General features: G+C 40.0%; 2 protein-coding genes across 2 annotated transcripts; both read left to right on the top strand.

Moving 5' to 3' along the window:
- Positions 1 to 8487, top strand: LOC17900625 (DExH-box ATP-dependent RNA helicase DExH12). The gene is made up of 5 exons (XM_006306511.2): positions 1 to 136; positions 304 to 3259; positions 4022 to 4411; positions 4514 to 7708; positions 8172 to 8487. Exons 2-4 carry the CDS (start codon positions 320 to 322, stop codon positions 7694 to 7696), a joined length of 6513 nt encoding a protein of 2170 aa, XP_006306573.1. The 5' UTR covers positions 1 to 136; positions 304 to 319; the 3' UTR covers positions 7697 to 7708; positions 8172 to 8487.
- Positions 8488 to 8932: 445 nt separating this feature from the next.
- Positions 8933 to 13313, top strand: LOC17900458 (pyrophosphate--fructose 6-phosphate 1-phosphotransferase subunit alpha 1). The gene is made up of 19 exons (XM_006306922.2): positions 8933 to 9122; positions 9504 to 9676; positions 9786 to 9898; positions 10032 to 10106; positions 10187 to 10300; positions 10385 to 10452; positions 10573 to 10656; positions 10783 to 10836; positions 11037 to 11117; positions 11216 to 11309; positions 11405 to 11478; positions 11602 to 11712; positions 11805 to 11849; positions 11938 to 11994; positions 12121 to 12225; positions 12318 to 12434; positions 12525 to 12634; positions 12729 to 12894; positions 12995 to 13313. The coding sequence occupies exons 1-19, from the start codon at positions 9033 to 9035 to the stop codon at positions 13106 to 13108; spliced, it is 1845 nt and encodes a 614-aa protein (XP_006306984.2). The 5' UTR covers positions 8933 to 9032; the 3' UTR covers positions 13109 to 13313.
- Positions 13314 to 13853: the final 540 nt, after the last annotated feature.

The following is a 13853-nucleotide window of genomic DNA, read 5'->3' as shown; positions in this document are numbered from 1 at the left end:
ATCGATTCATCGATTCTTAGGAGGTAGAGGAGGTGAGAAGTGAGAACTCTTAATCATCTCCCCATTAGGGTTTCTGCTACTTGATTCATTTGCTGCAGCGAGTCTCGAGCTAAGAAGAGACTTCGTTGCTGTTTCCGTAAGTTTCCGTTCTCTTTGTTTACTCGATTTGGTTGGTTCTATTAGGGTTTATCATCTGCGCTCTTGGGAGTTTCTTCGTCTCACTTTTGTTTTCCTTTTGGGGTTGTTTCTTCGATTCGAAGTTTGACATTTTGTATCTGTCTCTTTGTTTGGTTTGATTTTTAGGTTTTCGGATTTGGTAATGGCGAACTTGGGAGGCGGTGCGGAAGCTCATGCCAGGTTCAAGCAGTATGAGTACAGAGCTAACTCAAGTCTGGTGTTAACCACTGATAATCGTCCTCGGGATACACACGAGCCTACAGGAGAGCCGGAAACTCTCTGGGGGAAAATCGATCCAAGGTCTTTTGGTGACCGTGTTGCTAAGGGAAGGCCTCAGGAGTTGGAGGATAAGCTTAAAAAGTCAAAGAAGAAGGAACGTGATGCTGTAGATGATACTGTTAATGTTCGGCAGAGTAAGAGGCGTCGTCTTAGGGAAGAAAGCGTTCTTACTGATACTGATGATGCGGTTTATCAGCCCAAGACCAAGGAGACGAGGGCTGCTTATGAGGCCATGCTTAGTCTTATTCAGCAGCAGTTGGGTGGGCAACCTCTGAATATTGTTAGTGGTGCGGCTGATGAGATTTTGGCGGTTCTCAAGAACGAAACATTTAGAAACCCTGAGAAAAAGATGGAGATTGAGAAGTTGCTGAACCGTATTGGGAGTCAAGAGTTTGATCAGCTTGTTTCCATTGGAAAGTTGATCACAGACTTTCAGGAGGGTGGTGATTCTGGTGGTGGTAAAGCTAATGAGGATGAAGGACTTGATGATGATTTGGGTGTGGCTGTTGAATTTGAGGAGAATGAAGAAGATGATGAGGAGAGTGATCCTGATATGGTTCAAGAGGAAGATGAGGAGGAGGATGAAGAGCCTACCAGAACTGGAGGTATGCAGGTTGGTGCAGGGATAAATGACGAGGATGCAGGAGATGTTAATGAGGGCACAAATCTTAATGTTCAAGACATTGATGCATATTGGCTCCAGAGAAAAATATCTCAAGCATATGAACAGCAGATTGATCCACAACAATGCCAGGTACTCGCAGAAGAGCTGCTAAAGACACTTGCTGAAGGGGATGACAGGGATGTTGAGAACAAGCTGCTTGTGCACCTTCAGTATGAAAAGTTCAGCCTTGTTAAATTTCTGCTGCAGAACCGTCTTAAAATTGTGTGGTGCACTCGTTTGGCTAGGGCCGAAGATCAGGAAGAAAGGAATCGGATTGAGGAGGAGATGAGGGGGTTGGGCCCAGAGTTGACAGCAATTGTGGAGCAGTTGCATGCAACAAGAGCAACAGCAAAAGAGAGGGAGGAGAATCTGCAAAAAAGTATTAACGAAGAAGCCCGGCGTTTGAAGGACGAAACTGGTGATGATGGAGGCAGAGGCAGGAGAGATGTTGCTGATAGAGATTTAGAGAGTGGTTGGGTGAAGGGTCAGCGTCAGATGCTGGACCTGGAGAGCTTGGCTTTTGACCAAGGTGGTCTCCTGATGGCGAATAAGAAGTGTGACCTCCCCCCTGGCTCGTACAGAAGTCATGGCAAGGGATATGATGAAGTTCATGTGCCATGGGTTTCTAAAAAGGTGGATATCAATGAGAAGCTTGTGAAGATTACAGAAATGCCTGATTGGGCTCAACCGGCTTTTAAGGGAATGCAACAGTTAAACAGAGTTCAGAGCAAAGTGTATGAAACTGCACTTTTTAAGGCAGAAAACATTCTTCTTTGTGCTCCAACTGGTGCTGGGAAGACCAATGTTGCTATGCTTACGATACTGCAGCAACTTGAAATGAATAGGAATACAGATGGAACTTATAACCATGGAGATTACAAAATTGTTTATGTTGCACCCATGAAAGCCCTTGTTGCTGAAGTTGTAGGTAATTTGTCTAATCGTCTGAAGGATTATGGAGTTACTGTGAGAGAACTTAGTGGGGATCAGTCCCTAACTGGGAGAGAAATTGAAGAAACTCAGATAATTGTTACAACACCAGAGAAATGGGATATCATCACTAGAAAGTCTGGAGATCGAACTTATACCCAGCTTGTGAGACTTCTTATTATCGATGAAATTCATCTCCTTCATGATAATCGAGGGCCTGTGCTTGAAAGCATTGTCGCTAGGACCCTTAGGCAAATTGAAACCACAAAAGAGAATATTCGTCTGGTGGGTTTATCTGCTACACTGCCAAATTATGAAGACGTGGCCTTATTTTTGCGGGTTGATCTTAAGAAAGGTCTTTTTAAATTTGACCGCAGCTACAGACCCGTGCCTCTCCATCAGCAGTATATTGGAATCAGTGTGAAAAAACCGTTGCAGAGGTTCCAGTTGATGAATGATCTATGTTATCAGAAAGTATTGGCTGGTGCTGGAAAGCACCAGGTCCTTATTTTTGTTCATTCGAGAAAGGAAACAGCAAAAACTGCAAGAGCAATACGGGACACCGCAATGTCGAATGATACCGTCAGCAGATTCTTGAAGGAAGATAGTGTAAGTCGTGAAGTTCTTCAGAGTCAGGTTGAGATTGTTAAGAATAGTGACCTGAAAGAGATTCTGCCTTACGGTTTTGCAATTCATCATGCTGGGTTAACAAGGAGTGATCGTGAGATTGTTGAGGATCTTTTTGCTCAGGGGCATGTGCAAGTCCTGGTTTCCACTGCAACTCTCGCATGGGGTGTGAATCTGCCTGCACATACAGTTATTATAAAAGGAACCCAAGTGTATAATCCTGAAAAAGGGGCGTGGATGGAACTGAGTCCTCTAGATGTTATGCAGATGCTTGGTCGTGCTGGAAGGCCTCAGTATGATCAACATGGGGAGGGTATAATTATCACTGGCTACAGCGAGCTGCAATATTATCTTTCTTTGATGAATGAGCAACTACCTATTGAAAGCCAGTTTATTTCTAAACTTGCTGATCAGCTTAATGCTGAAATTGTGCTTGGAACCGTTCAGAATGCTAGAGAGGCTTGCCATTGGCTTGGTTATACGTATTTATATATCCGTATGGTTCGTAACCCAACATTGTATGGCTTAGCGCCTGATGCCCTTGCAAAAGATGTAGTGTTGGAGGAAAGAAGAGCTGACCTGGTACGTGCTTTTTCCATCTGCATAATTTTGTGTTTTTGCTATCTACAGTCATATCATTTATTTACTGTTAAATGCACATAACTGTTATGCCTAGTATCTGGAACTTTCACACGGCCACTATATGCAGTCCATGATTAACTGTTGGGATCAACTGTGTGTGTTTGTTGTCACTGCTACGAAAGTTTCTTTTATTTGTGTAGTATTCTTAGTGACAAGTTTCCAATGCTCTGAGCGTTTGTTTTTCATGTAGTATCATTGCCCATAATATCATCCTCGCATCTGTAGCTTTTGTCACTGCCGACTATGTGTAATCCATGATTAACTGTTGGGATCACTTGTGTTTTCATCACTTTGATTACTAATCTAGTATCATAAATTTCTGTTTTGATCTGATTCTTTAATGTTATTTCTCTGTTAGTTGCATTTTATTTTATTTGATATTCCTAATCGTGATCTCGTTTTCTAGTACTCTGAAAATTGCGTTTATTATTTGATATTAATTCCTGTAAATATTGTTCGTAGCATCATTAGCTTTTTCACTGTCTATGACATGCATTCCATGATGAACTGGTGGATCCTTGTGCTTGCCTTGTCCTCTTTCTTAAGCTGATCACAAATTTAGTATTTCATATATCTTTTTGAGATTTCAGAATGATAGTTTTGCATTTGGTTATCTAATATCATTGTAATAAAGTTACTTTTATAAGTTATTCTTAATGGCGAGCTGTGTCTAATGCTTTCTTGAATATGTTGTTTTTGCAGATACATTCGGCTGCTACTATCTTGGACAAAAACAACTTGGTTAAGTATGACAGGAAAAGTGGATACTTCCAAGTTACAGATTTGGGACGGATAGCTAGCTACTATTACATAACCCATGGGACAATAGCTACATACAATGAGCATTTGAAGCCTACAATGGGTGATATAGATCTCTATCGTCTGTTCTCACTGAGTGAGGAGTTCAAGTATGTGACTGTTCGGCAAGATGAGAAGATGGAACTGGCGAAACTCTTGGATCGTGTTCCGATTCCGATCAAGGAAACTTTGGAGGAGCCCAGTGCAAAGATAAATGTACTGCTGCAGGCATATATTTCGCAGCTAAAGCTTGAGGGTCTTTCTTTGACATCTGACATGGTTTACATTACTCAGGTTTGTTCTATACTTTCTTCTCTTGTCTCTTCTTGTTACATTGATATGTTTGCTGTATCTATTTTTTGGTACTTATATCTCTTTTCTTTCTATCATGTTTAGAGTGCTGGACGTCTTGTGCGAGCTCTTTATGAAATTGTATTGAAGAGGGGATGGGCTCAACTGGCAGAGAAGGCTCTGAACTTATCTAAAATGGTTGGGAAGAGGATGTGGAGTGTCCAGACACCCCTCCGTCAGTTTCATGGAATTCCCAATGAAATTTTGATGAGGTTGGAGAAGAAGGATTTGGTGTGGGAGAGGTACTATGATTTATCCGCACAGGAGCTAGGAGAGCTTATTCGTAATCCTAAGATGGGCAGGCCGCTTCACAAGTTCATCCACCAGTTCCCAAAATTGACTCTTTCTGCACATGTTCAGCCTATAACTCGTACTGTTTTGAAGGTAGAGCTTACAGTTACACCTGATTTCCTGTGGGACGACAAAATTCATAAATATGTTGAGCCGTTTTGGATAATTGTGGAAGACAATGATGGTGAAAAGATCCTTCATCATGAGTATTTTCTTTTGAAGAAGCAGTATATACATGAGGATCACACTTTGAGCTTCACTGTGCCTATCTTTGAACCACTGCCACCTCAGTATTTTGTCCGTGTGGTTTCAGACAAGTGGCTTGGCTCGCAGACTGTGTTGCCTGTATCTTTCAGGCATCTGATTCTTCCAGAAAAGTATCCACCTCCGACGGAACTACTGGACTTGCAGCCCCTCCCAGTGACGGCGCTAAGGAATCCAAATTACGAGAGACTCTATCAGGATTTCAAGCATTTCAATCCAGTGCAGACACAGGTCTTTACTGTTTTGTATAACACAAACGACAATGTGTTGGTTGCTGCTCCAACGGGAAGTGGGAAAACTATTTGTGCGGAGTTTGCTATTTTAAGGAATCATCAAGAAGGACCTGCTACAATGCGTGTTGTTTATATTGCGCCACTTGAGGCTATTGCCAAGGAGCAGTTTCGTATCTGGGAGAAGAAGTTTGGGAAGGGTCTTGGTTTACGGGTTGTTGAGCTAACTGGGGAGACAGCATTGGATCTTAAGCTGCTTGAGAAAGGTCAGATAATCATAACTACTCCTGAGAAATGGGATGCTCTTTCTCGCAGGTGGAAACAGAGAAAATTCGTTCAACAGGTTAGTCTCTTCATCGTCGATGAACTCCATCTAATTGGAGGTCGAGGTGGTCCGGTTTTGGAGGTCATAGTCTCCAGAATGAGATATATTTCAAGTCAGGTCAATAACAAGATCAGGATTGTTGCGCTATCCACTTCCCTTGCAAATGCGAAGGATCTCGGGGAGTGGATTGGGGCCAGTTCCCACGGCCTTTTCAATTTCCCTCCTGGTGTCCGTCCTGTTCCTCTAGAGATCCACATTCAGGGAGTGGATATATCCAGTTTTGAAGCCAGGATGCAGGCTATGACCAAGCCAACCTATACTGCCATAGTCCAGCACGCCAAGAACAAGAAGCCGGCTATTGTTTTCGTCCCAACCCGTAAACATGTCCGCTTGACTGCTGTGGATCTAATGGCTTATTCTCACATGGATAACCCGCAGAGTCCTGACTTCCTATTAGGGAATATGGAAGAACTGGACCCTTTTGTTAGGCAAATCCGTGAGGAAACACTGAAGGAGACACTGCGCCATGGTATTGGGTACTTGCATGAGGGTTTAAGCAATCTGGATCAGGAGATTGTGACACAGCTCTTTGAAGCTGGACGGATTCAGGCTTGTGTGATGAGCAGTTCATTGTGTTGGGGAACTCCATTAACTGCGCATTTGGTGGTTGTAATGGGGACACAGTATTACGATGGGAGAGAAAATTCACATTCTGATTATCCCGTCCATGATCTGCTTCAGATGATGGGGCGTGCTAGCCGACCACTTCTTGACAATGCCGGGAAATGTGTGATCTTTTGTCACGCACCTCAGAAAGAGTATTACAAGAAGTTTCTGTACGAAGCCTTCCCTGTGGAAAGTAATCTCCAGCATTTCTTGCATGATAATTTCAACGCAGAAGTGGTTGCTGGGGTTATAGAGAACAAGCAAGATGCCGTGGATTATCTTACATGGACTTTCATGTACAGGAGGCTTCCCCAGAACCCTAACTACTACAATCTCCAAGGTGTTAGCCACAGGCATTTATCTGATCACCTATCAGAGCTGGTTGAGAACACCTTGTCTGATCTTGAAGCCAGTAAATGCATTGAGATAGAGGATGAAATGGAACTCTCTCCTCTTAATCTTGGTATGATTGCATCCTATTATTACATCAGTTATACCACTATTGAGCGCTTCAGTTCTCTGTTGTCTTCTAAAACCAAGATGAAGGGTCTTCTTGAGATCCTAACTTCTGCTTCAGAGTATGACATGATCCCTATACGGCCTGGCGAAGAGGACACTGTTCGGAGACTAATCAATCACCAGAGGTTCTCTTTTGAAAACCCAAAATGCACAGACCCTCATGTGAAGGCAAACGCACTTCTCCAGGCGCATTTCTCAAGGCAAAACATTGGCGGAAACTTGGCAATGGATCAGCGTGATGTCCTTCTATCTGCAACTAGACTTCTTCAAGCGATGGTCGATGTGATATCAAGCAATGGCTGGCTGAATCTTGCTCTGTTAGCTATGGAAGTGAGCCAGATGGTGACTCAAGGCATGTGGGAGCGGGACTCCATGCTTCTGCAGCTCCCTCACTTCACAAAGGACTTGGCCAAGAGGTGCCAGGAGAACCCGGGGAAAAACATTGAAACGATATTTGATCTTGTGGAGATGGAGGACGAAGAACGCTATGAGCTTCTTAAGATGGAGGACGTGCAACTTCTAGACATTGCCAGATTCTGCAACCGCTTCCCAAACATCGACCTTACTTACGAGGTTGTGGACAGTGAAGAGGTGACCCCAGGTAAAGAGGTTACGTTGCAAGTGATGCTTGAGAGAGACATGGACGGAAGGACAGAAGTGGGACCTGTGGATTCACTCAGGTATCCCAAGACCAAAGAAGAAGGATGGTGGCTGGTTGTGGGCGACACCAAGACGAATCAGTTGCTGGCAATCAAGCGTGTTTCATTGCAACGGAAAGCGAAGGTGAAGCTGGATTTCACAGTACCGACTGAATCAGGAGAGAAGTCATACACACTATACTTCATGTGCGACTCTTACTTGGGCTGTGACCAAGAGTACTCTTTCTCTGTTGATGTCAAAGGATCTGGCGCTGGAGATCACATGGAAGAATGATTTGTTATTCAGGTTAGTTTCGCAGTGTTCTGGTCATAATTTTTGGAATTAGGTCTGGTGGTATTTTATTTTTTGTATGCGAGTTTGGCTTTAGTAGATTCTGCTTTGTGCATTGACCGTCTCGCATCATCCTTCATGGAAACTTTAGGTGTAAGAAATTTGTCCATCCGCTATGCATTAGGTCTGATCTTTACCATTGATTTTCGTATCTGAGTATTGGAATACAGGAATGTTTGTGCAAGTAAGACTGCGTATTGTGCATGGTATATGATGACATATTATTGTAAAATAATTAGTCAAGTAGTAAAATTGGATGGTGATTTGATATCTGTGCATCACATCACTACTATGAAAACTGGTTTCTAAATCATGTCTCATAAATCTCTCACATGGTTTTCCTTGAAAATAGTTGATTATAGATTTTGTATGAAGAAATCCAAGAAAATGACACAATAATTTTTTATGTTATTTGCAGGCATATGCTGTGATTCTGGAGAGAGGTAAAGTTGTCTTCCAAATAGCCTCCGGGTACCATTCGAGTCTCTGCAAACTCAACTTTGTGGAAAAAGATATTATTATATTAAGGTGTAATCGTTGTTCTGGTCTTTTACTATCTCTCTGTCTGACCTGTCTAGGGAATACTACTACGATTACATTTACTCGTTTTATGCCCATGCATCGAGTTTTTAGACCTATGTATGGCTTGTTTCCTGGTTTTGTTTGAAGCAGAGGAGAGCCTATGTGAAAACTGATTTCGAGTAAATGACTTTGATAACTGAGATTGATTGAGACTTGAGAGAAATGCACCACACCAGTGTTAATTTGCAAAATTTGAGTGTTGAGACTTGTAAAATTACTACTCTTTACTTGGTTACTCGAGTTTTAAAACTAAAATGGACTATAATTGACTATATTTGCACATAAAAGAAGAATAAATAAATAAGAAAGTAAAAAGTCGAAATGAATTGAAAACACACAAAAATCACGTTATTTCTATTTTGGTAGTTTACCGATCACGACCAAAGATATAACATAAAGAGATATTAAACTAACTTTCAAAATAGCGGGAAAGAGCGGGGGTGTGTTGGTAATTTTAAGGTCAGGAGAGATCCAATGGCGCTATCGTAAATAGTGGAGGGGGTCAGAAGAGAGAGAAGGATAGATTTGGTCCGAAATCTGAAAAAGACGAAGAAAGGAAACGGATGTGTTTGGTTGGTGGTATATTCCTCCTCCTCAGTCTTCCTCACTATATATTTTGAAGCTAAAAGGGAAGAAAACAAAGCCACTCTCTCTCTCTCACACACCAAACACTTGTTTCCACATAAAACCTAACGCCATGGATTCAGATTTTGGAATCCCCAGAGAACTCTCCCCTCTTCAGCAACTCCGATCTCAGTACAAACCCGAGCTTCCTCCTTGTCTCCAGGTCCCTTCTTCTTCTTCTACTCCTCCTCCATAGATCTATTACTGCCTTCGTTCCCATTGTTTCTAACTTGTTCCACTCATTGGATCTATTTGAATGACTTCCTTTACTTCTTTTCATTACTTGTCTTATTACTACCTGCAGTTTTGCAACTATCCCACCAAAATGTTTTTCATGTTTGTTTCTTTATCTTAGCTCGAGCAACTTACAGTGTTGGTGCTGCTTAATCAGATCTGATTTCTAGTTTGTAATGATCTTCGATCTGTTTTATTCGGATCCCTGTGTTTCGTTTGCTTGGATTTTACAGTCTTAATAATGACTTCACTTCTCTATCTCTCGTTTTTTATTTTCTTATTCTACTTTATGTTTGATATTTCGTTTCAGGGGACTACTGTCCGCGTGGAGCTTGGCGATGGGACCACTGTCGCAGAGGCTGCTGATTCCCACACCATGGTTCGCGCTTTCCCCCATACCTTAGGCCAGCCTTTGGCTCACTTCCTCAGGGAAACTGCTCAAGTTACTGATGCTCACATCATTACCGAGCTTCCATCTGTTAGGTGTGTGAATCCCTTTGCTCCCTGTGTCATATGTTTCTGGATTTGCTTTATATTTTTGATTCACCTTTGAAGGGAGTTTCATTTTAATCTTAGATCTTTTCTACTGTAGAGTTGGAATTGTGTTTTGTGGAAGGCAAGCCCCTGGTGGACACAATGTGATCTGGGGTCTTTTCGAGGCTCTCAAAGTGCACAACTCTAAAAGCACTTTGCTTGGTTTTTTGGGTATAATTTTTGTTATCTGTGGCATTGCATCTTTTGCTATTAGAGATTTCTACCTTTTGTATTACCATTCATCAACTATTTCTTCTCGTCACAATAGATTTAAGTAAAATTTGTTGTTACCTGATAATAATAGGTGGCTCCGAAGGTCTATTTGCACAAAAGACTCTGGAGATCACAGATGATATACTCCAGACTTACAAAAACCAAGGTAGGTTGTTTGATGAGAAGGCATTGCCGTGATATTACTTCAAATTTCTGATATATTGGTCTTGAAATGTATGTTGTCAGGTGGTTATGATTTGCTCGGAAGAACCAAGGATCAGATCAAAACAACTGAGCAGGTTAACGCTGCACTCAAAGCTTGCACAGATTTGAAGTTAGATGGCCTTGTTATCATTGGAGGTACCTAGCCTTTTATATTTCTATTCATTGAAATTATTGTCGTAATTTTTTTTCTAAATCATGAATTTATATGGTCTTTTAAAGGTGTAACATCAAACACAGATGCAGCTCATCTTGCTGAATTTTTTGTTGAAGCAAAATGTCCAACTAAGGTCCCAATTTTCTATTTTGATATTGGTCTTTTGAATTCCTTTATAAATGCTCTGGTAATTCAACTGCATGTGCCAATGGAAAAACCAATTTGATACTACAAGTTACTTATAAAATTTCAGGTTGTTGGTGTTCCGGTTACCACAAACGGAGATCTCAAGAATCAGTTTGTGGAGACAAACGTAGGTTTTGACACCATATGCAAGGTAAATGTAAACTTTAACTTTCTGGTTATTTTTGTAACTATTTCAACCAACACGTTGTGGTTGTCCTCGTAAGTCTTTACATAAACTGTATGTTATTGTTGGCTAATGAAATTTTGCGTCATACAGGTGAATTCACAGCTCATTAGCAATGCCTGCACTGATGCTCTCTCTGCAGAGAAGGTAAATGCTATTTTTTTGCTGAACTAAGAGATTGCTAGGTCATTCATAACCATGGGATTATGTAGCCTAACTGCACTTTATCATCTTCATATTCTGATAAGAAAAGTATTTCCATTAAGGATGTAATCTTTTACAAAGTGAGCAATCCAAAGTTGTATAATTTATGATTCTGATATCAAATTCACTTTGTATCTTGGCAGTATTATTATTTTATCCGTCTCATGGGTAGGAAGCACTCTCATGTTGCCCTTGAGTGTACACTACAGTCTCACCCAAACATGGTTTGTATTTTTTTCTGTTTCTAAACATAAACAGTTGAATTCTGTAGGTATGCTTTTGTCTTCCAGAGTTTCAATTGTGTGTTATGCGATTGTCTCAGGTGATTCTGGGCGAGGAGGTTGCAGCATCGAAGCTCACAATTTTTGACATAGCAAAACAGATCTGTGATGCTGTTCAAGCAAGAGCAGGAGAAGGTCTTAAAACAAAAAGTCAAAACTATCTAAATATGATGGTGTCATGTATCCAAATGCTCACTAACTCTAGTGCCATATAAATTTGTTTGAACCAGACAAGAACCATGGAGTCATCCTCATTCCGGAAGGAATCATAGAGAGTATCCCTGAAGTCTACGCTCTGTTAAAGGTAATAAGTTGATAGTTTTAGACATCTGTATTTATCATTTGAAGCTATTTTTCTTCTTTATCTAACACCAAGATGTACTTTTGTAGTATATACCTTGTCTAAGTTTGACATTTGGTGATGTAGGAAATTCACGGGCTCCTTAGGCAGGGTGTACCTGCTGATAAGATTTCTACTCAGCTTTCACCTTGGTCATCTGCTTTATTCGAATTTCTTCCTCCATTTATTAAGAAACAGGTTTGAATTCTTTGACTCGAGGTTTCTTTTTGTTTTTCTCCAAAGCAAATGAGCGTGAATGCTGACAAGATAGTCAATCTTTGTTGCTGCAGCTACTTCTACGTCCTGAGTCTGATGATTCTGCTCAGCTATCCCAGGTAAGAATAAGAAGAAGAAAAATGTTGGAGCTAATATGTCTTAAAAAAGGGTTGGAATCCTAAATGCTCTTTTTGCTTTCTACTCCAGATTGAGACAGAGAAACTACTTGCGTATCTCGTGGAGACTGAAATGAACAAGCGCTTGGTATGCTCCATGTTTGTCACTGATTTCTATTTGTTCCCAGTATTCTTATCTAAATAATTGGATTCATCATTGGCATCAAAAACATTACTTCTTGCATATGTAATTGAGAATCTGTGAACTTGACAGAAAGAAGGCACATACAAGGGGAAGAAATTCAATGCCATATGTCACTTTTTTGGTTACCAAGCTCGTGGATCTCTTCCATCGAAATTTGATTGTGATTATGCCTATGTAAGTCACTAACACTCTGCAACACAATATCAATGCTGCTTAATAATTAGGATGAATATTCATTCACACTATTGAATGGGAAAATCATGCAGGTTCTTGGACATATATGTTACCACATCCTTGCAGCTGGTCTGAATGGTTACATGGCAACTGTAACCAATCTGAAAAGTCCAGTAAACAAGTGGAAATGTGGTGCTGCACCTATTACAGTTGAGTTTTGTGTTCTTTTCTATTTAAAAGATGGCAGTTACTACAGTTTCTTTCTATACTAATTCCCTCATCTCCGGTACAACCTTTAGGCGATGATGACGGTGAAGCATTGGTCCCAAAATGCTAGTTCTACTTTAACTTCAATTGGTAGACCTGCAATTCATCCAGCTATGGTGGATTTGAAAGGCAAAGCATACGAGTAAGCTAGCTATAGCAAAGAACATGAACACACTAATTCACAAAGTTGCCTTTAAGTTTCTCAATAGTTTTTAATGTGAATGATTCTTTTGCAGCCTCTTGAGACAGAATGCACAAAAGTTCTTGATGGAGGATCTGTACAGAAACCCGGGACCGCTTCAGTACGATGGTCCGGGTGCGGATGCTAAAGCAGTGAGCCTCTGTGTTGAAGATCAAGATTACATGGGCCGTATAAAGAAGCTGCAGGAATATCTAGACCAGGTAAAAAATAAAGACTTATTTCTCTGTGTGTCATCTTTGAAAAGTAATAGAATTGTATATATATAGTCATAATCCTAACATATTTTTGGGGGTCGGTCAGGTGAGAAAGATAGTGAAACCAGGATGTTCTCAAGACGTATTGAAGGCAGCTCTGAGTGTGATGGCTTCGGTGACTGATGTTCTTACTACTATTTCTTCCACTGGTGGTCAATAGTTTAACTCAAACGTAAGAGTCAAGAAAACTCTTGTAATAATTTCTCTCATGAGCTTTTGCATATAAGCTCTTTTATAATCATTCCACACGTCGTATCTGTTGTTTTCTTTCGTCTGAGATGTAACTTTTGTTGTTGTTATTTTTTTTTAAAAGTTGTTGAGTTTGGAAAGAGATTTATAAAAGACAGAAGGTTTCAGATTAGTCACAGAGGCACTATTCCACCTAGGTTTCAGATCAGTCACAGAACCACTATTCCACCTAGTTGTTAAGTTAAAGTATATAGTTGTTAAGTAAAACTGTAAAAGTAGTTATACAACTGAAAAAACAAATGACAATATTTATTCTTATATTCTTATTATATTTCCATTTGAGACCTACCTAGAAGGAAATATAAAGTGAAAACATTATTTAAACATATTTTCAACCTTAATATATACAATTTTTTGATCTTATAATTTAATTTTGACACCACATCATATATACAATTTCTTGATATTCATTTTCACTATTTGATACTATTTCAACAACTTTTAAACCCTCATCAAAATATATTATTTATGAACATGCCACTAAAACAATATTATATAATATGAACCATACATTTTGTTTAATGTACAAATATAAATATATTTTTATACAATAGTTAAAAACTACATATTGTTTATTTGTGTGTCAATATACAAAAATATAATAATATATATATATATATATATAATATTAGTTAACTATTTTAGACATTATTAAG

The sequence above is a fragment of the Capsella rubella genome, unplaced genomic scaffold, assembly GCF_000375325.1.
Source record: "Capsella rubella cultivar Monte Gargano unplaced genomic scaffold, Caprub1_0 scaffold_1, whole genome shotgun sequence".
Lineage (NCBI taxonomy): Eukaryota > Viridiplantae > Streptophyta > Magnoliopsida > Brassicales > Brassicaceae > Capsella > Capsella rubella.
Note: the sequence above shows the minus strand (reverse complement) of the source record. Positions and strands in the feature narration are given on the sequence as shown.